At 49.8% G+C, this 24,000-nt stretch overlaps 1 protein-coding gene across 1 annotated transcript in view; it reads left to right on the forward strand.

The window, feature by feature from the left end:
• The window catches only part of malrd1 (MAM and LDL receptor class A domain containing 1), a gene marked incomplete at both ends in the record, with an annotated part of 37,035 nt that overhangs the window by 10,450 nt on the left and 2,585 nt on the right, over positions 1-24,000 (forward strand). The window contains 18 exons of the mRNA XM_080020050.1: positions 59-504; positions 1,929-2,016; positions 3,143-3,322; positions 3,645-3,801; positions 4,338-4,494; positions 4,574-4,684; positions 6,587-6,800; positions 7,448-7,695; positions 8,978-9,260; positions 11,520-11,765; positions 12,154-12,311; positions 16,864-17,044; positions 17,475-17,603; positions 17,951-18,103; positions 18,703-18,860; positions 19,559-19,760; positions 21,962-22,243; positions 22,996-23,121. Of these exons, the coding sequence (XP_079876176.1) occupies positions 59-504; positions 1,929-2,016; positions 3,143-3,322; positions 3,645-3,801; positions 4,338-4,494; positions 4,574-4,684; positions 6,587-6,800; positions 7,448-7,695; positions 8,978-9,260; positions 11,520-11,765; positions 12,154-12,311; positions 16,864-17,044; positions 17,475-17,603; positions 17,951-18,103; positions 18,703-18,860; positions 19,559-19,760; positions 21,962-22,243; positions 22,996-23,121 (3,519 nt within the window). The remainder of the gene's footprint in view (positions 1-58; positions 505-1,928; positions 2,017-3,142; positions 3,323-3,644; positions 3,802-4,337; positions 4,495-4,573; positions 4,685-6,586; positions 6,801-7,447; positions 7,696-8,977; positions 9,261-11,519; positions 11,766-12,153; positions 12,312-16,863; positions 17,045-17,474; positions 17,604-17,950; positions 18,104-18,702; positions 18,861-19,558; positions 19,761-21,961; positions 22,244-22,995; positions 23,122-24,000) is intronic.

Consider the following 24,000-nt stretch of genomic DNA (forward strand, 5'->3'; position numbering starts at 1 on the left):
TCGTATGTTATTTGGACTTATCTTACCCGTTCCTGGCCCCTGTTATCCTCTCTGGAAGCTCCGGAGCTGCAGTGCAGCTTTGAGGACGGTCTGTGCAGCTGGAACCAGGAGCGCGACGGAGGGGACATGTTCGACTGGACCCGGATCCAGGGCCCCACGCCCACCTTCAGCACGGGGCCCTGGAAGGACCACACGTTGGGCACCACGTACGGACACTACCTCTTTATCGAGTCCTCCGCCCCGCAGAAGTTCAAGGACACCGCCGTTCTGGTGAGCCGGGTCTTTCAGCCCACCCTGCTCTGGGCGGCCAGGCCCGCGCCGTCAGGGCACCCCTGCGTCTTCCGGTTCCACTACCACATGTTCGGCTCCCACGTGTTCCGCCTGGCGGTCTACCTGCGGACCGCCCCGACGGGCCGCGGCCACATGCTGTGGGTGCAGTACGGTGATCGTGGCAACCTGTGGCACAGGAAGACACTGTATCTGAGCAGCATCCGGCCCTTCCAGGTCAGTGAAGCAGCAGACGACGCCCGTCACAGGGTTGAACACGCCGCCGTTCATCGAGCTTTCACAGCCACGACCACCCCTCTCAACACTTCCCCTTCACCCTCCCACACATGGACTCTGCGTTGGTTAGAAGCTGCTCACACAACAGCACGGCTTCAGTCATTAATAGTGTTAACAATCGTAGTCAGACCACGTTCAGCGCCGGCTCATTTGCATAATAAGTCCCCGTGGTCCAATCAGACAGATGCGCGGCTATGTGGGCTGCTGCTGTACACACCTCCCTCCCAATTATCGAACAAGGTCTAATGAGCTGAGTTCGGAGCTGACATCCAGTGAAGGAGCAGGCTCTGCCTCGCACTCCTCCTGTAGCGCTGACTCATCAGTGTTTCCACCAGACACTCTGCTCTCCCAGAATAGAAGGTCCCTTGTCCTTCTTAACGACTGAAGTCTCTCCCCACAGTCCATTCATCTTAAACACTTCACTGGACTTTCAGCCCCAACCCCCGTGACTCACCACGTCCGAGACCGCTGGGTCCAAGACCCGGTTGGACCCACTTGACTCAGACTCGTTAGGTTTCAGACGTGGCCCTGACTGGACTGGATCCACGGCATCGTGACACTGGAAACACCGGGCGGTTTGTCAATTTCATTGGGAGGAGAGGCTGAAAGAATAATTTGTTTGTCTGACACTTGCTGTTTTAACTCCTAAATTGCAATAAAACTGCAGGAAGAGGTTCAATACTTCGACACACAATTTTAAGAATCAACAGACAGAAGGCGTTGTTAAAAGGAGCATCTCCCTTACATCGCCTGCTCCTGATTAGCAAAGATTCTTCAAACAGTGTGAAATAGTGCAGCTTGAGTCCTGCTGCTGTGACATCCCAACGCCCCAGTGTACTCTGACCTATCCTACCAGTTGGAACGCTTGCCTTCCTCTCAAAATGCGTCCCGTTCCTCTTCTATGGCTTCTGATTTTAAGCAGGAGTGAAGCAGAGAGTGTTCTCCTCACTCTTAAGATCTATTTTTAGTTTTCCATCTCGCCAAACATTTCACACCAAGCTCCATTTGTCATTTTCAACAAATAACGTCCTTATCCCAGTGAGTGACATGGGAGCAGGCAGTCCCCGTTGTCAGGCAGCACGCTTCATTTAGTGAGGATTCATCTTCCCTGCTCGAGGCTAAACCAGAGCAGATGGTGCTGCTCATTATGGGAAATACAACATGGAACGAATCAACAAGGAGCAGTTTGTCCTGATTCCCGATGACTGGCGGCCTGTGTCTGAACATTCAGGTTGAGTTGTTTATTAGATGCTGTTGATGCTGTTGATGCTGTTGATGCTGTTGATGCTATTGATCAGCCGTGTAGTTCAGCGTAAAACCAGGAAGGAAATGTTCCGGACCCTTCATCTTGCTGCTGTTCACAGATTCTGATAGAGGGCACCGTGGGCGACGACTTCAATGGAGACATCGCCATCGATGACCTGTCCTTCCTGGACTGTCTTCCATACGAAGGTAAAGCGGGGTTCACACGACCACATAATCAAGCTGATGTTGCCCCCCCCCCCCCCTTTTTCTATAGATCTCTTGAAGATTCGAAAAATCATCTTGCCAGATTATCCTGTGGTGTGAGGTATGTTGAGAGTGTTTTTTACTACCTCCTTGGAAGTCTGTCCTGGTTGCACCGATCGCAAATGGAAAATATTAAACACATCCTTTAGTCTGTGGAGCTGACTCAAACAGAAGGAATCATAAACACAACAGCAGCCGTGTAACGCTGTAAAAAATAGTAAAAAAACAAAACACGCATCGTTAGTTATTCCTGCCCGTCGCCTGCCTTGTTTGTTTACTCTAAAGTCATGTTGATTGTGGGAGATTTCTGGTTTTGAGAGGGAGGACTCTGGTTGTTGGTGGATGGAATATTTAAGTGTGTGGATGGAATCTGTTAGAGTGTGGATGGAATCTGTTAGTGTGTATCTGTTAGTAGGTATGTGGTGATGTGTGGGGTCTTTCAGTCTGAGCCTTTTGTGTCTGTGACAGAGCTGGGATGTTTGGAGACCCGTTCTGTCGTTGGGTGGAGATGTCAGGGGGTTGCTGCTCCTCTTCTGTGGAGGTGTCAGGGTGTTTCTGCTCCCGTTGTGTTGAGGTTTCAGGGTGTTGCTGCTCTCGCCGTGTGTAGGTATCAGGGTTTTGCTGCTCCCGTTCTATGGTGGTGTCAGGCTTTTGCTGCTCCCGTTCTATGGTGGTGTCAGGGTTTTGCTGCTCCCATTGTGTGGAGGTGTCGGGGTAGTGCTGCTCCTGTTCTGTGGAGGTGTCAGGGTGTTGCTGCTCCCGTTGTGTGGAGGTGTCAGGGTGTTGCTGCTCCCGTTGTGTGGAGGTATCAGAGTTTTGCTGCTCCCGTTCTGTGGACGTGTCAGGGTTTTGCTGCTCCCGTTGTGTAAAGGTGTCAGGGTGGTGCTGCTCCCACTCTGTGGAGGTGTCAGGGTGTTGGTGCTCCCGTTGTGTGGCGGTGTCAGGGTGTTGCTGCTCCCATTGTGCAGAGGTGTCAGGGTGTTGCTGCTCCCGTTGTGTGGAGGTGTCAGGGTGTTGCTGCTCCCGTTGTGTGGAGGTGTCAGGGTGTTGCTGCTGCTCCTTCCTCCAGGGGAGCTGCCCTCCGTGAGCCCCACCACGCCTGCAGCCACCCCCGGGCCCCACACCATCCTGCCGCTCCAGTGCCCCGATGGACAGTTCACATGTCGGGCCCCTGGCGAGTGCGTCGGGTCAGACAAGGTGTGCGACTTCAGACCGGACTGTTCAGACGGATCGGATGAAACCACCTGCGGTGAGAGAGAGAGAGAGAGAGAGAGAGAGAGAGAGAGAGAGAGAGAGACTTTATTTATTTATGTCCTACTACTATAAGACAAAATAACAATAAGGCAATATAATAAAATGATGAACAAAGATAATATATCGAGAATTGGAAAATATACTATAAACCTAAAAACCTAACAGTGAACTTTATCAAAAAATAAAAGCAAAATCTGCCACCTAATGATATATATATATATATATATATATATATATATATATATATATATATATATATATATATATATATATATATATATATATATATATACATATATAATTTGTATTTCAACCAGTGGCTGAGTTGTGTGACTTTGAGAACGGAGAGACTTGCGGCTGGAAGAGGACAGACCCCTCCTCTGTTTCCATCCATCCCTTCCGTTGGTCCCCGGATCAGGGTGAAACCATCCACGACGGGGAGCAGTTCCACCGCCCGGTGAACGACCACACCCTGTGAGTCCACCACCAGATGACCACACCCACCTCACGGCTCGTTATGTAACAACACTCACATTGTGTAATAGCTTGGCAAAATGGAACACATTTGAGCTTTATGAGAGTAACACCCGTGTTATTACACAATGCGGGTGTTATCATGTAATAAAGATCGGGATCTATGTCTGAATATCTGTTTCTTATCTGACCTAAAGGAAACCGGCGTAATAATAGTTGATAAAATTCATCTAGTTGATAACCTGCCCTGCTTCTACCTAGTTACCTTCCTAATATCTTGATAGATATATATAAGAAGATGGTACTTTACACGCTCTATACCTGTAAAAAAGTACGTATGTAAATGGCACTGTCTGGATTTAGCCGACACAACAGGTAGATGCAGGGGAGGCAAGCAAAGGAGGCAACAAAGCATGCAGGGAGCGAGGGACTGGCTGCTTAAATAGGCGGCCCATATAAGGGCGCGGAAGAGCGTGGCGCCGTCGAGTTGTATGACAGGGCTAGCTCCGCCAGCTACGCCTCATTTCTCTCCACAGAGGTCGTCCTGAGGGGTGGTACATGTGCGCCGACGCTTCCAACGGCGGCTACGGCCACAGCACCGACCTCCAGACGCCCGTCATCACCTCCACCGGCCCCCGATGCACCCTGGTCTTCTGGTACCACATGAGCGGCTTCACCGTTGGCTCCCTGCAGGTAACTCCTCCCGGCCTCGCCCCCGAAGGAGGGTCATGTAGAGATGCCCTAAAAATGGTACCTGCTGCGGTGTTTCCAGGTGCTGCTGCGGAGTGGAGGCGTCACACGAGAGGTTTGGTCCCAGAGCGGTAACCAAGGGAACCGATGGAGGCGTGCAGAGGTGTTCATTGGGATATCAAATAACCTCCAGGTCTGTCCCTCTGTTGCTGGGATCACACACGTGTTGCTGAACAGTTTAACCAGCTTTACTGTTGAGAAACTTACCACTCTGCTGCATCTTTTCACCGGGCTTCCATGCAATCCAATCGGGCAAATGTTTGAGACCAAAAATAACAACATTACATCCTCCTCTCGTCTGGTTTTTCAGGGATTATAGACTGTTTTGGCTTCCCCCGCAGCCCCATAACGTTGTGACTAGAAACAGAAATTGTGTCGCTGCTGCTCTGACAAAAAGTCGTTCTGTTATTAAAATCATGGTAAAAAATACGCTAACACACATTTGAGTGTGATGCATCTGCAGCAGAGTGGTAAGTTCCACAACAGTAAAGCTGAAACCACTTTAATAACACCTCGGATTAGAACTAGAGAACCTATCCTTTATCCTTTCATAATCCATAAAACGACACGGGTTTGTTTTGCATCAAATTGTTCTTGTGGGGGGGAAGAAGCGATGCGCGTCCATCTCCTCTTCAGCGACGCCCAATCAGCCCGAGAGGGACCCTTGGCGCCAGACGCCGAACAGTCTTTTATTTTACGTCCTGAGAGGTCTCGAGGGCCTTCCTCCTCCTCCTCCTCCTCCTCCTCCAGGAGGAAGGCACTTGAGACCTCTCAGAGTCACCGGACTCGGGGCCCCGCGGTCGTTGTGTCGCAATCAGCGCCGTTTGTTCTCCTGATTCTCCTTTTATGACGGACACTCCAGCAGGTCCGACTGGAACAAAAACAGCGTTCACTTCAATATTGTGACCGATTGTAAAAGAATAAAACTTCAGTGTTTCAGCGTTTCAGACAGGACCAAAAAGTCAGAAAAAACGTGTGGCACTCATGAGCTTCTGCTATAGATCAAATGTTCTGCTTGTGTGTGAGCAAATCTTCCCAAAACCAAAGTCATTCTCATGAATATTGATGAATAACAGCCGATCATCTGAGGGTTTTGACTCCATGTTAGGAATACGGTCAGGTGAAGCCAAACTCGGGACACACAGGGTTTTGGGAGTAGGCACAGGGTTTAATGTGCAGACAGACAGGGAATCAAGAAATGGAAACAGCTGGGGGAGCAGGCAGGGACTCAGGAACAGGCAGGGCATCGGGACCAGGAATCAGGCTTTTAGACGGGGCCAAGAGTTAGCGGCCCACACCCAGGAACACATGCACCGATCAGACACCGACAGAGTGAACGGGAGACCAGGTTAAATACAAAAGGAGTGACCAGGAAGGTGAGGACAGGTGGTGAGATTACTGACTGGGGACAGGTGTGCAGTGACAGGGATGTGACTTGACACCAGACACAGACAGAGGAAGCCAGAGAGGGACAAAGGGACCTAGAGACAGATAGAGGAAGCTAGAGACAGAGGGAGCTAGCAACAGACAGAGGGAGCTAGAGACAGACACAGGGAGCTAGCAACAGACAGAGGGAGCTAGAAACAGACAGAGGGAGCTAGAGAGGGACAGAGGGAGCCAAAGAGGAACAGAGAGACCTAGAGACAGACAGAGGGAGCTAGAAACAGACAGAGGGAGCCAGAGAGGGACAGAAGGACCTATAGTCAGACAGAGGGAGCTAGAGACGGACAGAGGGAGCTAGAGAGGGCTAGAAGGAGACAGAGAGAGACAGAACACCAAGGCAGGACAGGATCCTGGCACTCAAACATGGCAAATGGTGTCGACCAGATGTTGTGGACGGTTCCTATCAGAGGTTCCAGGAGGTCCCAGCAAAATGATTGACTTGACACCGTTTCACCATTAGAGGACGTGCTGTTTGGATCCTAGTTTAATTTTTCGTGACATTTTTCCTATATTTTTGCCTCCATCTTCACCATCAGCCCAAGATTGTAAAATTCCTTTCAAAGAGTTGCGCCCCCCCAACGCTGTGCTGCAGGTGGTGTTCAGGGCGCGGCGTGGCATCAGCTACATGGGCGACGTGGTGCTGGACGACGTGGGCTTCCAGGGCTGCGCGCCCCCGCTGCCGCTGGGCCGCCCTTGTGGCCGAGGCCAGTTCACCTGCGCTAACGGACACTGCATCCACCAGGACGAGCTGTGCGACTTCACCGACCACTGCGGGGACCGCTCCGACGAGGACCCCTACGTCTGCAGTGAGGCGCCCCTCCACCGCCCGACTGCAAAACAGGAAGAACAGTGCCAGTCGAAAAATAGATACAAATAAAATGAAATAAAATTAATGTGCAAATCCCAAAAGGAAAATTTCATCCTAAAATGACCGCCACACAAAAAATATACTAAATCCAATTAATTAGCTTATAATTAGCAAGAATAATAACATTTATAATAATAATAACATGGTTAAAAACATGTTTTCTTTTCATAAATATCACAAAGAATTTGTTTTCTCTTTCAATTATCAGTGACGGGGTGGATAGTTTATGCGTGACAGACCCCACCAAACCTTAGAAAACATCAAATAATCAGCAAATATATCAAATTAAATTTTCAAATAAAATAAAAAAACAGGGTAAAAATAAATCAAAATATACAAAATTGCATTTAAACAAAACAAAAAAAAAAACGAACAAGCGAAATGTATTTAATAAAAAAGGTAAACATTACATTCGTTTTCAGATTTGGCTGATCAGTTTAGACCATGAAGGATCAATATCACTCCTCAGCGAAGTATTGGTCTTGTATTAATGGTGTGGATGGGATTTGATGAGTATTTGAAACAGGTTCCGCTCTGAAGCAGCGTCACGGGGGCGTCAAGCTGAGTTTGGTTGTGTTCCTGCAGAGGGCTTCAGCGGACGCTGCGACTTCGAGTTCGACCTGTGCTCCTGGCGCCAGGGCCGGCTGGACGACTTCGACTGGCTGATCAAAGCGGGCAGCACGCCCACGGTGGGCACCGCGCCCTCCAGCGACCACACCCTGCGGGAACCCGGCGGGCACTACCTGTACCTGGAGAGCTCCTTCCCCCAGGCCGCCGGGGACACCGCCAGCATCACCGGGCCCATGTGGAGCCGCAGGAGCAGGGAGTGCAAGGTACCCGCACCCGGCTTCCCAAATACTGGATCTAACTGGAGGATTAAAAAGTACATAGTGAGAAAGTAGAGTGTAGTTCGACAATATTATACTGTTAACGGAAATGTACATTTGTTCCAGCATGGCTGGAAATATACACCTATAATAGTAGATGAGAATGAGATGAATAATATGTATATTGTATGTACAATATACAAATATTAATAATAAAGAATGAGAGTAAGATTACATTATATTTGAATTCATACAGATTTAAAATGTATTTGTTTTGTGTGAAGTCCTTGAAAATGAAAACAATTGTAAAAACATAATCACACCCGTCACATGTGGCTTCAGATTAAACATGCTGAACTGTGTGTGTGTGTGTGTGTGTGTGTGTGTGTGTGTGTGTGTGTGTGTGTATGTGTGTCGGATGGAAGGGAGTGGTCGCCAGGAGTGAAGGAAATGGAGCGAGAGAGGGAGACAGACAGACAGACAGACAGACAGACAGACAGATAGACAGACAGACAGACAGAGAGACAGGTTGCTTAGCTCTCCTCTGAACACGCCTCAGCATCTGTTTTCATGGTTTAATCTGTTTTCACAAACTCCCGAAACCCAAACACTGAACTATAATACTGCATAACTCGATCAATATGTGTATAAACAATAAATACTGTATGGAAAAAACAACAATATAATATAAAACTATATATTATACTATATACTATATAACTATATATTTAAATTACATGAATTAAAATTCATGAATTTGATAAATTTGTGTGTAGTGTGTATTTACAAAACATTTATAATAATATTACACATAATATAATATTTAGTCTAAAATGTATATATTATATCAATAACCTAACATTTTAGACTTTATAGTTTGTTATTCAAATTGTAAAGTAATAAAACATTTTCCAGAATTAACTTTTACGACATAGATGATGATGCAGGAAAATGTAAATTTAATCCACACGGTTGGAAATAGACACAATAGTAGATGAAATAAATAATAGACAATGAGATTAATAATAGATATACTAACATAAATAATACACAATGACATTAATAATATATAGATATACTAACATAAATAAGACATAATGAGACCAAGGTTATATTATATTTTAATTAATAAAGATCACATTGGAAATTGATTATATTTATTCTAAAATGAACCCTGAAATAAACATTTAATATATAAATAAATATGGATATTCTTGAATATGATCCTAGTGCTTCCATAAGAATTTCTTCCAGAAACCCTCACGTCCCGCTCCCTGTCTCCGCCCAGATGCGGTTCTCCCTGCACATGTCGGGCGACGGCATCGGGGCCCTCAGCGTGTTCCTGAAGAGCGGCGGGGCCCCCCGCCTCCTCCTCAACCTGACGGGGGACCAGGGCCACTTCTGGCAGCAGAGGGAGATGGATCTGAGCTCCGCCGGCGACTTCCGGGTGCAGCTCGAGGGGAAGGTGGGACGCAACCCCAAGGGCGACATCTGCCTGGACGACATCACCTTCTCCCCCGGGTGTCTGCTCGCCTCCCCCGGGGGAGAGGACCCCCCGCTGCCCCCCGCAGGTACCCCCGCTCTGCCCCCTGCAGGAACCCCACCCCTGCCCCCTGCTGCCCCTCGCCTCCTGCAGGTGCAGGGGCTCCATCCCAAACAGAGGATCCAGTTGTGGAAGAAGTTAACCACTGGAATAACTTACCTTTAATGTAGTTTAAATATTAAAAGTCTGGTATAGAGTGGACAGACAGACAGGCAGGCAGGCAGGCAGGCAGGCAGACAGACAGACAGACAGACAGACAGACAGACAGAGATTCCTAGAATTATAGACAGATGGTAAATGTACTTAAGTCCAGTCAGACAGTACATGTTCTGAGTTACTTTTGGCCACTGGCTCCAGCTCTGCCAAAAGGCCCAGAGCCGGAAGACCCGGTCAGGAACCCGGACGGGGCCGAACGCCTGTTCTCCTATCTGTGTTACCTAAGGAGCTAGGCAAAAACGAAACCAAGGAGAAATTGATTCCGGAACAAATTCTGACGAACTGAACCATCATGTGCACAAGCAATCCTATCAGTCTCCCACGTCAGGACGCATTCATTTCGATTTTGCTTTCACTCCTGGGCTACGTGGCTTCTCCATCAGACACGCGCTCACAATTGATTCGCTCACTTTCTCGCGGCGCTGTGGGGAAGTCGAAAGGCGGTTCGACCCGCAGGGTGGTGAGACAGGCTCCGCCCTCTCACCCGGCGCACCGCCGTGAATAGACGACGCGGGGAAAACGAGTTTGTCTGGCTCCCTTTCCCCGGACGCCCCCCCAAGCCGCCGAGCCGCCAGCGAACAAAACGCGAACAGAGAGTCGGAAAAGCCGACGGATGTCTGTGCCGAGTGACGACGACGACCGGATCTCCAGAGAATCAAACCTTCCATCACCAGCACCAGGAAGGAGGACCCCCCCGATGAGACCCCGATAGTCCATCCGTCCCGCCCCTTTGGGGGGCTTCCTAAAACAAACCCTTAGAAATATACAATGTGGCTCTACCACCGGAACACACACACACACACACACTCATTTCCATGTTTCGTGTGTTTCGCTGAAGTTAGTTTTTGCTGTAACAAGCCGCCGCCCACCGCTCTCTGCAGATGATCATACTGTATTGAAGTAATAGGCTGTCAGCGCCCACCCGTCTCTCCTCGCCACCCGTCTCCCCTCCCTGCCCTCCTCTCCCCGCCCGTCTCCCCTCGCCGACCCTTTCCCATCCCCACCTGTCACCCCTCCCCATCTTCCCCTCCCCGCCCGTCTCCCCTTGCCGCCCGTCTCCCCTCCCCGCCCGTCTCCCCTCCCCGCCCGTCTCCCCTCGCCGCCCTCCCCTCAGCGTGCAGGCTGCACTGGGTTCTTCCACCTGGTGGTGGCTGCCAAGCGGCTTGGTTCCCTTCAGGGAGCAGCCGCTGCCCTCGCCGCTTCATGGATCCTCATCCTCTCCTGGAAGTTCTGACCTTCCCTGCGACGGCGACGCCCCCGTCTCCAGATCCCTCGTTCACGTCCCTTCTTGGGGTTTTCCTCCTTTTTCCACTCGGGGCTCGTTCCTTGGGAGGCTTTCTGGCATTTCTGGAAGTTTTGGGGGGACGCGGTACAGCCCTTTGAGCTGTGATGAACATCTTGGAACGCATCGCGCAATATTGCTAAATATGTGAAAGATATTAATGCACACACACCAAAACATCAGCCACCAACATCACAAACATGAAGGAGGTGGCTGATGACAATTATTTGATAAATAATAATTGTCAAAAACAAAACAAACTAGTTACAGAAATCATTAGATTCCACAGTCATTTCCATCAATTCTCAAACCATGTTAGAAATGTTGCAATAAATAAAATGGGAATTTGTGTCCATCAATGAACTGCCAACCTGATTTGTATTTATGTTCATGTGTGTGTGTGTGTGCGTGTGTGTGTGTGTGTGTGTGTGTGCGTGTGTGTGTGTGTGTGTGCGTGTGTGTGTGTGTGTGTGTGCGTGTGTGTGTGTGTGTGCGTGTGTGTGTGTGTGTGTGTGTGCGTGTTTGCGTGTGTGTGTGTGTGCGTGTGTGTGTGTGTGTGTGCGTGTGTGTGTGTGTGTGTGTCTGTGTCTGTGTGTATGCGTGAGTGTGTGTGTGTGTGTGTGCGCGTGTGTGTGTGTGTGTGTGTGTGTGCGTGTGTGTGTGTGTGTGTGTGCGTGTGTGCGTGTGTGTGTGTGTGTGTGTCTGTGTCTGTGTGTGTGTGTGTGTATGCGTGAGTGTGTGTGTGTGTGTGTGTGTGTGTGTGTGTGTGTGTGTGTGTGTGTTTTCCAGGACGGTGTCATCCAGATTCCCTCCAGTGTGAGAACGGTCGCTGCTTCTCTCCGCTGCAGCGTTGTGACTTCACAGACGACTGCGGCGACGCCACCGATGAAGTGCATTGTGGGACGTCGTGCTCCTTCGAGAGCGGCCGCTGCGGCTGGAAGAGCTCGCCGGCCGACAACTACGACTGGGGTCTGGGGAGCGGCTCGGGGCGGGGCATCCGGCCTCCGTTCGACCACACCCTGGGGGACGAGCGCGGTAACCAACTCGCCAGACATGGCTCACCAGACATTTCAGCCACCAGAGGGAGCACTAGTCTATCATAAACTGGTCAAAACAAATGAATCTATCTGTCAATCTATCTATCTGTCTATGTCTGTCTGTCTGTCTCTCTGGTTTTCTTCCTTTGCCCTCGAGTCAAACCTCTGTGTTCTACTGATTTGATGTCAACCTTGATGACCTTGCTATAATTTGTCTCCTGCGGTGGAATTCACGGGAGTGCAATCTTCCCCCCTCTCTCTCCCTCCCTCCCCCTCTCCCTTCCTCCACCCCCCCCTCTCTCTCTCCCTCCCCCTCTCCCTTCCTCCACCCCCCCTCTCTCTCCCTCCCACTCTCCCTCCATCCCCCTCTCCCTCCCTCCCTCCAGGTCATTTTGTCTACCTGGAGGCCACTCCGGTGGGACTAAAAGGTGACAAAGCTCACATCAGGAGCTCCGTGTGGAAAGAGTCGAGCTCCACGTGTAAACTGTCCTTCTGGTTCTACATTTCCCATGAGGCCTCGGGAACCATCCGCCTGCTCATCAAGGTGAGTCAAGTCAAACTCCACCCTTTCCTCGCATCCCAAAACTCTAACCATCAACCTGGGATGCATACATCCAAACCATCCAACCAAGCAGTAAAAAACAACCAAAAGCATCAAACCATCATCTTCAAAAATGAGAGAATCTGCGGAGAGCAGCAGGTTATTACTGCGACTGGACTGAGTTTGTGTCAAGTCACGAAGGTCCGAGGAGCGGTTACCGTGGTTACCGCGGTCACCATGGTTACCGTGGAAGAAAACTCAGGGTGGATGATATTAAATCATGAACACGCAGACGGGCGTATTCATGATTTAATATCTGCTGGAGCCGGCTGTCCGGTTGTCATGGAGCTCCATACGCACAGGCACACACACACACACACACACACACGCACACACGCACACACACACGCACACACACACACACACACACACACACACACACACACACCAGTACAATATGCTTGGAGCAGCATGGCTGCCTAGGGGAGGCTACAGTGAGTGGAGCAACTTAAAATAAACACTTAAGTTTGTTGAACCTTTACTCTTTTTTGTTTTTCTCACATAAAAATGTGCATCTTCATTTCTCTATTGTAGCTGAAGAAACCTGAGACGTCACGAGTTTACAATTCCAAACAAACATGGAAGGGATGAGAGGAGGAGAGTGGAGGAGGGGAGGGAAGGAGACAAGGGGGAGAGGAAGGGGAGGAAGGAAGGAGACGAGGAGGAGAGGAATGGTTCCCTGAACTGGGCTGCAGACCTCCACCTCTCATCCACCTCTCATCCCCCTCTCATCCACTTCTCATCCCCCTCTCATCCACTTCTCATCCCCCTCTCATACACGTCTCATGCCCCTCTCATCCACCTCTCATCCACCTCTCATGCCCCTCTCATCCACCTCTCATCCACCCCTCATTCACCTCTCATGCCCCTCTCATCCACCTCTCATCCACCTCTCATCCAACTCTCATCCACCTCTCATCCCCTTCTCATACACGTCTCATGCCCCTCTCATCCACCTCTCATCCACCTCTCATGCCCCTCTCATCCACCTCTCATCCACCTCTCATGCCCCTCTCATCCACCTCTCATCCACCTCTCATCCAACTCTCATCCACCTCTCATGCCCCTCTTACCAGCCAGCAGAGGAACAGGGAACTGGACTGTGGAGCTCCAGATTTGGACCAGCATGTGTTGGTGAACCCATCCTACTATCCTAGTGTCCTAGTATTCCACTGTCTCAGTATTCTAGTATCCTAGTATCCAAGTATCCTAGCATCCTAGTGTTCCACTGTCCCAGTATCCTAGTATCCTAGTATCCTAGTGTCCTCATATCCCAGTATCCTAATGTCTTTGTATTCTAGTGTCCTTGTGTCCTAGTATCCTAGTGTCCTAGTATCCCAGTATCCTAGTGTCCTAGTATCCCAGTGTCCTAGTGTCCTAGTATCCCAGTATCCTAGTGGTCTAGTATCCCAGTATCCTAGTATCCTACTGTCCAAATATCCTAGTGTCCCAATACCCTAGTGTCCGAGTAACCTAGTATCCTATTGTCATAGTGTCCTTTTATCGTAGTGTCTTTGTATCATAGTATTGTAGTATCCTAGTGTCCTGGTATCCTTGTGTCCTATTGTCCCAGTATCTTAGTAATCCCAGTATCCTAGTGTCTTAGTATCTTAGTATCCTAGTGTCCTAGTGTCTGAGTATCCTAGTATCCTAGTGTCGTAGCATTCTAGTATCCTAGTATCTTAGTATCTACAAGCAGTGAGCTGCCAAGTAGCGAGGCCCGGGGACCCACTCCAGATCTTTGACCGATGCCTCGACCGGGGCATCGGCAGAAGACTCACCCTGACACCCTGACATGCGTGTCTTTAGGGGCGGGGCAGGGCGGGGCGGGGCGGGGTGGGGCGGGGCAGGGCGGGGCGGGGACCCTCCTGAACATGGGTAGAACATGCAGACCTTGCACTAAAAGGCTCCTGTTGAGTTGTAGCCCAGCCGGGTCCGACAGTGATGACCACTGAGCACGTAGCTCCATCAAACATTATCATTCTTTCCTTCCTTCCCTCCTTCCTTCCTTCCCTCCTTCCTTCCTTCCTACCCTGCTTCCCTCCGTCCTTCCTTCTTTCCCTCCCGTCCTCCTTCCTTCCTTCCTGGAAACACCATCTCTCCGTTCTCTGCGGAGAGAGGAGCAGTTGCTGAGTTGAAGGTGAGTCAACAGCAAACGCCCGTGGACGGAGCCATAAACCCACAAGCCATGAATATAAATTGCACCTCAGCTTAACAGGGCATCCGGCAAAGTGACTTATTGGAGGATTTCAGCCTTTCAGTGCCGATTTATTATTTTTATTGTATTTTTCTAAACATCATTACACTGATAATACCTTTCTTTCTGGCTCGGGGCCGTTGGGGCCAAACATTAAAATAAAGTGAGGGAATCATCGACTCGCTGTCCACGGTGTCAAAGCCAATTTGCGGCCGTATGGTGAACCGAGGAACAAAACCTTTAGATTCACTGAATGGGAAGGAAGGAAGGAGGGAAGGAACAGTGGAAGGGAGGATTGAAGGAAGGGAGGAAGAAGAAGGGATGGATGGAGGAAGGAGCCTCAAGGTCCCGGCGTGGAGCTGCCTTTTCGTCCGCGCTCCTCCTTCCCTCCTCACCCGAGTTTTAATAAGCTCCACAAGCGCAGAGCGGAATGTCACACTGCTCGTCCTCTGTTGTGGAGAAGATGAGAGCCACTCCACCCTCTGGCCACGTTCTCCACCTTCCGCTGGAGATGGGATTTGTCTGACATCTTACTTGTGTCACACCGGCTCCGTTTGCTCAGTTGTGCTTTTCACATGCGACGGAGGAAGGACATATCATGGTCTGCAGGCGTCCTGTCGCCCGCTTGAAAGGGGCAGCTGTCAATTACTCAAATACTCAAATACTGAAATACTGTCTCAGGCCTGGGGCGTCGCTCGAATTCAGAGACATCAGTGGCGCTCTAGGCAAATTGTCGATGGGGTCCTGGGACGCCCCCTCGGGATGGTGCCCTACCTATAGGCACCGGTGTCGCTTTTAGGAAGAGCCGGCCCTGCGGCGCTATTGGAGACCGGGGGCCGGTCATTAAACATTCGGGGCCCAAGCCCCAGACGCCCAAACCCCTGAGGACGCCCCTGTCTCAGGCTGAAACCATTCCTCTTGTTTGAATCATGACCTGGAGACAGATGGTTTATTAAATCCATTTTCAGCGTCGTTAAATGCTTGTTGGTTCTGCACAGTGGAGCAGTGTTGCCTTGAGGTAGGAACAGTTAATAACCACTGAAGGAAAGGATTAGGGTGGAAGGAGGAAGGAGGAGGGAGGGAGGAGAAGGGAGGAAAGAGGAAGGAGGAAGGAGAAGGGAGAGAGGAGGAAGGATGAAGGAGGAAGGAGGAGGGGGGGAGGAGAAGGGAGGAAAGAGGAAGGAGGAAGGAGGGACGAAGGATGAGTGAGGGAGGAGGGAGAAAGGAGGAGGGAAGAAGGAGGAGGGAGGAAGAGGAAGGAGGAAGGAGAAGGCAGGAAGGAGGAGGGAGGAAGGAGGAAAGAGGAAGGATAAAGGAGGAAGGAAGAGGGAGGGAGGGAGGAGAAGGGAGGAAAGAGAAAGAAGGAGGGAGAGAGGAGGAAGGATAAAGGAGGAAGGAGGGAGGAGAAGGGAGGAAAGAGGAAGGAAGAAGGAGGAAGGAGAAGGGAGGAAAAAGGAAGGAGGAGGGAGGAAGGAGGAAGGAGGAAGGGGGGGGGAGAAAGGAGGAGGGAGGAAGGAGGATAAAAGAGGAAGGATGAGGGAGGATGAGGGAGGGAGGAGGGATAAAAGAGGAAGGAGGAAGGGAAGATGGAGGGAAGGGAGTACAGCACAGCCAATCAGCAGGGCCCATGGGGCTCTCAGGGTCTCAGTCCTGCTCATTGGTTTTAAATTTGCCCAAAATCTGGATGGAAAGTCAGTTTTTGATGGTGTTACGTCACGATTTTACCAAAAGACACAATCTACTGAAATAACCACGTGATGATGTCATAGTTCAGACAGCTCCACCAGCTGCATTTTGAAAAGGGTGACTCCACCGTTCGGGCGCCGTTCAGGCCTCGTGAATCTTAAAAATCAAACTCCGCCTTCTGTCACTTCTCAACGTTGAGGAAAGATGCGTTTGAGCGTTCAGAACGTGTGTTTACCACGTCAGGTGCTGATGTTCTGCCCTGACGACAGATTCAAACACCCACAGGGTTTAAACGTACAAAACGAACGTGAAGGAAAGAACGGAAAAAAGAACGAGGGAACCGGCGTCACCTCTTCCCACGGCCTCCAGGAAGTTGACGGGATGCCACTTCCTGTTGAACGCGTGACTGGAATGTTTCCAATAACGCTTCACGGGGGGGCGAACGCGTTCACGTAACAGAGTTGAGTGGATATTATGGGACACGGCTAAAAGGTAAATTTGTCACCGTCTGATGATGAATTACTGGCAGAAAAAAAAGAAATAGTTTAAAGCACGAGACGTGCAGCGGATCGTGTGGGACCTCCTTCCTCCTCCTCGTGGCTTCCTCCGCAGACGGAGAGCGGCTTGGTGGACGTGTGGAACCGGACGGGGAACCAGGGCGGCGGCTGGAACCGCGCCCACATTCCCCTCCGGAAGCTGCGCAACTTCCAGGTGATTTTCGAGGGAATCCGGTCCGCGGACATGGGAGGCGGAGCGGCGCTGGACGACCTGGAGTTCCGGGACTGCTCCCCCGGTGAGTGCCACGCCTTTTTACCTTCCGTCCGGCGCCGCGGTTCTTTATCCACCTCTTGGCGTTTCACACGTGAACAATCGCTGCCGACTTTCCGCTTTCACCGTCCGACGTGTGTCCGGAAATGTCCCACAGAACCCATTTATGGCTCATTTCTGACTGTGGCGCTATTTGATTTCAGCGGAAAAAGTCCAAATAAAGTAGAAGTTTATTACAAAGTTCAAATAATATAGAAATGAATCGTAGGGGATTTTTGTGTTGTTTCTGTTTAATCCAAATAGTGTCATTCATTTAGGTATTAATTTATGTGTGTGTGTGTGTGTGTGTGTGTGTGTGTGCTTGTGTGTGTGCGTGCGTTTGGTTTGTTTGTGTGTGTGGGTGTGTGTGTGTGTGTGTGCATTTGTGTATGCATGTGTGTGTGTGTGTGTGCCAGGCTCCGTGGTTCCGTCCAGCTGTGCGTTGCTCTCAGACTTCGTGTGTCAGAACGGTGAATGTGTCGAGTCTCACCTGGTGTGCGACCACAAGGCCGACTGCACCGACCAATCAGACGAGAGGGACTGCGGTGAGTTCAGGGGTCAGACCAGGATCTAGACCAGGATTTGGGCCAGGATCTAGACCACTGGCTGGGGTTTAGACCAGGCTCTATATTGCTGCCCCAAAATCTACCCAGGGGCCGAAAACACTGATTTAAATCTTTAAGTATTTTTTAAAATTCCTAAAATATTTGGATTTTTAAAAACATACAAACGTCATTTGGACATTAGTTTAATAAATCTCATTCTGTTTTATTTTTATTTTTTTTAATCATACTCAATATATTGAAATGTACGTGGTCTGCAAATAAATAAACACAAACGTGGTTGACAATTCCCATGAAAAATATTGGATTGCCCCCCCCCCCCCCCCCAGTAAGCCTTCCAGGTTCCTGTAACTTCAACATGGCCGCTGACCAATGGGAGCAGAGCTGTCAGCTCGTCCAGGACTCGGACGATGACTGTGATTGGACGATCGGCCGGACGAGTGCCACGCCAGGAACCGGACCTCACAGAGACCACAGCCCTGGTCAGTCACACTCAGCGATACGATCAGACACGGCATTAAAACCAGTGACAGGAGCAGTGAATAACACGGATCATCTGGTTCCAATGGCACCTGTCAAGGGGTGGGAACACAGTGCATGGCAGCTTGCTGCGTATGGGAGCTCACAGTGTCCATGCTGACCCCTGTCCACCCCTGAAAGCACCTACAATGGACACGTGAGCGTCACAACTGGACCATGGAGCCATGGAAGAAGGTGGAGGTCTGATGATTTACCTTTGATTTACTTAAAGGATCTGCTGCCAACGTCTTGGTGCAAGATACCACAGGACACCTTCAGAGTCTGGTGGAGTCCATGAGGGGGAGCTGCACAATATTAGTGTTATGATGGTTTTAATGTTGTGGCTGATGGGTGTGTATATAAATATTATATATAACTGGAGTTTGAGGAGATGATGAAGCAGACAGTTCATCCTGTTCAGCGTTCATCCTGTAAACACACAGAGCTGTAACGACGGCGAGAAGAGCCGAACAAACACAGACCGTCCATCAGAACTGCAAACCTCCCCAGATTTGGAATGGAACCACTTCAGGTACTTATTCAGGTTTGTTTTGTCCACCAGGGGGCGGAGGCGGTTTCCTGTACGTAAACTCTGCGGTTCAGAGAGAGGGCGACGTCGCCAAGGTAACCACCAGGACTGCGTTTCCGGCCAGCGTCGGCCACTGCCGCGTGCGCTTCTGGTTCCACATGCACGGCTCCGACAGGATGGGCACGTTGAAGGTAACACACAATCTAGCCTAATCTGAACTAATCTGAACTAATCTGAACTAATCTGAACTACAAATCTGAACTAATATGAACCACTCTGAACTTTGACTGAATCTCATCTGAATAATCTAATTCAAAATGAGCTAATCCAACCAAATCCCATCTAATGTAATTTAATCTGATCTATTATAGTCTAATGTAATGTTCAACATAATTTAACATAATCGAATATAATCCAATTGAAATGTAATCGTCATAATCCAATCTGATCTAATTTAATGTCATAATATATCATCACCTATGTACATTTTTGCAATACAATACAATATAATATGATATCATATAATATAATATAATCAGTGGCAAAACATGACGGTGATAGGCCCCCGTTTAAATGTATTTTGGACCCTCCCTCCCCGAGCACACGGACCCAGCCCGGTTATGCAGTCCCACCCCACCGCTGGGATGCATCCACCCCACTGAATATGATATCATATCATATTGTATAATATGATAGGATCATGTTCACGTTCATCAGTTTCATTTCATCTATATTAATGTGAACTATTCCATTAAATTCTGATTGGATCTCATCAAATCTCCTTTTATGCAATAACATCAATATTTATTGGATATTATATTTTGTTAATATTTGATCAGAGTAATACTTACAGTACAGCATCATCAGTAAGATGTCCACGTCCCATCAGGTCTACACCGTGGGGCGGAGCAGCACCAGCCTCCTCATGTGGTCGGCCAACGGAAACCATGGCAACCAGTGGACATACGCCAGTGTGATCCTGTCCAACACATCTCCCTTCAGTGTCACCTTCCAGGCGGAGGTGGGCGGAGACGCCTGGACGGACATCGCCCTCGACGACATCTCCTACACCCCGGAGTGTGTGCTGGGAGGTAGGGCGGCCATCTTTGTTGCTGTTGTGAAGGGTTGTCACGGTTACGTGTCCTTCACGTCCAACGTTCTGCTGTTCATTCCAGCCTCCTCCCCATCTCTCCCTTCCTTCCTTCCTTACCCGTCTCCTTGCCCCATTTACCGTTTCTGCCCCTGCTCCCTCCTTCCTTCTTTCCTTCCTTCCTTCTGTCCTTCCTTCCTTCCCTGGCTGCTGTATGGTCCCGACGGTGGCTGCTGGGCGGAGCAGCTAGCTGCGGGCGGTCACCCGTGGTGGCTGCTGCGGCTGCTTCTCCCCTGGTCCTGCGCTGCGCTGATCCTGGGTGCTGCTGGTGCCAGTCAGGAGAGGGTTGGTGCTATGGCCGCCCGCTGACCCGCAGGGGGCTCTAATGCGTCTTCGGACGGCCCTTCTGTGTCCCTTCCCCGTGCCGGCGAGTCCCTGTTCAGGCGCCACTGTGGCAGAACTGCCTGCCAGGGCCCTCAGACACAGAGACACCGATGATGGGGTTGAAACGTACCAGTATATTGAAGAGAGTCGGCAAGGTAGAACAAGCCCGCAGCCGACCGAAAACACGTCATGACAAGGGCTCCTGCGCTCATTGATTGCTCTGATGAACAACAGGTGTACAGCCGCCCCTGATCGCGGTCCCAATTAACTAGACCAAAGACAGGTGTGGCTGCTTAAACCACACCATCCCCCCACCACATTGGGAAGAGCTAGGGTCATATTACATGGGTCGCGAGGCCGATTTGACAATGATTTGAGATCGACCATGTTTGTTTTAATCATTTAAAAATACGGTTAGGGTTAGGGTTAGGGTTAGGATGGTTAGGAGGGTTAGGCTCAGGAGGTAGAGCTGGTCGTCTAGTAATCTAAAGGTTGCTGGTTCGATCCCAAGCTCCTCCTGCTAGCATGCTGTAGTGTCCTTGAGCAAGACACTTAACCCCTAATTGCTCCTGATGGCTGCGTCCGTCGATGTTTGAACAATTGTAAGTCGCTTTGGATAAAAGCGTCTGATCAATGCGATGTAATGTAATGTAAAACCCGAGATGCTCTACATTCTCACATTCTACATCCTCACAAGAGCTGGAGTACCACAACACTGTGTCCGTCTGTTCTCTGTCTTCAGATTTGTGCTCCTCAAAGACAGCAGTTGTTATGTGTGTGCAGATTGAAAATCTGTAAATGTCATCATTAAATGTGCTACGCTCAATCTGTTCATTGTTGCTGACGATTGAAAAAATCCCGTAATGTAAGTGTGGGATTGTGTCTTGGCAAGGTGCGGACGGTTCCTTCCTCTTTGTTGACACATGCCGGCCTGTGTCTTAGCTCAACCTACAATTCTGAGCCTCTGTCAGTCTCCGATTGGTCGGTGGTTTTGTGTGACTTTCTGACTGACTGGGTTGTTTTTTGGCGGGTGTTTGATCGAAGATCACAGATCAGATCCGAGAGAGACGGGGAGGCAGAGCGATGTAGGAGGGCGGCAGGTGGAGCGGGGACGTTGGGTTCACTCGAACTAAACTGCCACACCGTCGGTGGAGACCAAAGCACAAATTCAGTCGGAGCAAGCAATGAGGGTGGTGTTTGAAAATGGCTACCGAGGAGGAATGTATCGTTTTGAATATTCTCAATTCGCAGCCGAAAAAACGCTGGTCAGTACGTCCTTTAAATACGACGAGAACGCAGACGGAGAAAAGGATTCACGCGTCTTCTGCCATTTCGGTTCATGTGTTCGGTGCATAAAGGAAACATAAATGTAAAATGTAAAATATTGTTTTTTTATTTTTTTTTTAATAAAGGGCTCTACAGTTTGTGCAGGAATGTGCAAATGTTCAGAGTATGAAGTATCTTAGTCTGTGCAATGTGCACGGATGATAGGCCAGAAGAATGAACAACGTGTGTCATTGTAACGCAGTGACATATCAAAATAAGTAAGACAAACAACGCGCACGACTCACCGAGGCGACCGGGCGAGGCGCCATCTTGGATCCTTGCATTGTGCTGCGCGTCCTCCTTGTCTCTAAACACTCGAGCTGTGTCGTTTATTCCACTGTGCAGTAACTCCACCATGTCCATGGTTTTATACGGCTGCATGAGTTTCCTGTCCAACTGAAATGATGGAATTGTATTGGAGTTTTGATTTATTTCCCTTTCTTTCTTTCTTTCTTTCTTTCTTTCTGTGCATGTCCTGCTGTGCTCCCTCAGGCCCGCAGACGCCCCGCCCTCCTCCCACCTGCACCGGCAGCATGTTCCAGTGCGCATACGCCTTCCAGTGCATCCCGGAGAGCTGGCGGTGCGACGGCGAGGCGGACTGCGGCGACGGCTCCGACGAGGAGGGCTGCCCCGCCCTGGTGCCCGGCACCACCCCCCCGCAGGGCGGCTGCACCTCCCGGCACTTCCAGTGCCCTGACGGGAGCTGCATCCCCTCCGTCCTGCGCTGCGACCGGGTGCCGGACTGCAGCCACGGGGAGGACGAGCACGGCTGCCGTAAGCGAAGCCGCAAACGTCTCCGTGGGGCAGCGCGGCGCAGGGGGGTTATGGGTAACCGTAGGCCACAGAGGTGCCGGCGCCCACGCCTCCCGAATGCGTCAGACACGCCAATTGGTTGAATAGTCGCACTTCCTGTCGGGAGGTGGGTTCAAAACGGAAAAGGAAATGTAGCCGATGGAAGAGCGCCTCACGGATTTGAAGGTTTGAAAGCGGATTTCTATTTACTGATCCATATCTTCAAATCCTAAAGCTTTCAAATAAAGTTCAAACCATCAACGAAAGGGGATTCCTTCTATGTTTTCTGTGCATTCAGTGGTTCACTAAACGTGACACTGCCCCCCAGTGGACACATAACGCCAAAACACTAAATCCGTGCAAGTATAACAGCAAACAGCCGCGCCCACGTCTCCGAACGACACCGTGCACGTTGGCCGACGTGCAGACGGAGAAACAGGATCCAGCTCCTAGAGGTTAAATTGGACTTTTACATGAGTCGTGAAATGAGGATTTTGATATTGATGTCGTCGTTCATCTCGTCAAGTCTTCCGTCGGAGTTCCTATCGAGTGTCACGAGATGGCACCACTCGCTAGCGTTAGCATTAGCATGTGGGCGGAGTCATACGAGAGCATGAAAGTGGGTGGGGAAGGGGCCGAATGAATGATGTAGAACGAGAGGATCCCTCCTGATCACTCCTCCTCTCTCCTCCTCTTTCCATCACCTCCATCATCTCCTCCTCCACCTCCTCCAGCTCTGAAGCAGTGTGCCGTGGGAGAGCTGGTGTGTGAGAGCTCGTCCGTTTGCCTCCCGCTCCACCAACGATGCGACGGCACCGGGGACTGCCCGCCGTTCCATTCGGACGAATCCAGTTGCCATGGTAATGAAATAAAACAACTTATTATCCGGCTGTGAATGACTGCTGTGCGCTTCAGAATAGGGAGGATGAGATAAAACAAGACAAAATAAAATTGAAGAACACGTTAATGATCCCGGGGGGAAATTCATGTGCAAGAGCGATAAAACGCTGCAATAAAGAAAATAAAAATTAGAAATATCAAATATTAGTACACGTCTGTAAAGGAGTCAACAGGGAAAGTGAATTTCCACTCAGACCTGGAAGGATCACGATCGTCACTATTTCTCTAAAATTACTACGACTACTCCAGCAACTATTAAATAATTATCAAAATAATGAGGGTCTTCATCTGCAGAAGGTGAGGGACAGAAGGACCCTCATGTTATTGCTCCGTTTATTCTTCTCGTTCTTCTTCTTCAGCAATTTTGAACCGGCTTTTTGGGGCCTTAAGAAACCCAAAAACTCACAAAACTTTGCACATTCGTCAGTCCCCGTGTGACATCTCCTATGGGTCCCGTGCATGGGCGTGGCACAATGTCAATGCCCTTCACCTGGTGTGGGCGTGGCAAAGCCTTGAATTTCATGTTTTAAAAAATACACTGTTCACGTGACCTTTTTGTCACTTTTTGGTCATTTCCATGCTCTGTGCTTTCACAAATTCCTCCTAGACCATTTTTGGGGTCCCACTGACCCTTGCACCTCAAGGACCCGGTCATCGCTGCTTGCAGCTTTAATTCTGTTTTCTCTTTTCGTTGCTTTACTCACGAGTCACAAACAATTTTACCTGAATAAACACACAGAATGAAACAAGCAAAAATAAAAATAGGCCTGTAGACATTGTCAGAGCTGCCCCGTGTCATCACTCATTGGATGGTTATTCTAGGATGTAAACTCCCCGAA

The sequence above is a fragment of the Zeus faber genome, assembly GCF_960531495.2.
Source record: "Zeus faber genome assembly, chromosome: 19".
Classification (NCBI taxonomy): Eukaryota; Metazoa; Chordata; class Actinopteri; order Zeiformes; family Zeidae; genus Zeus; species Zeus faber.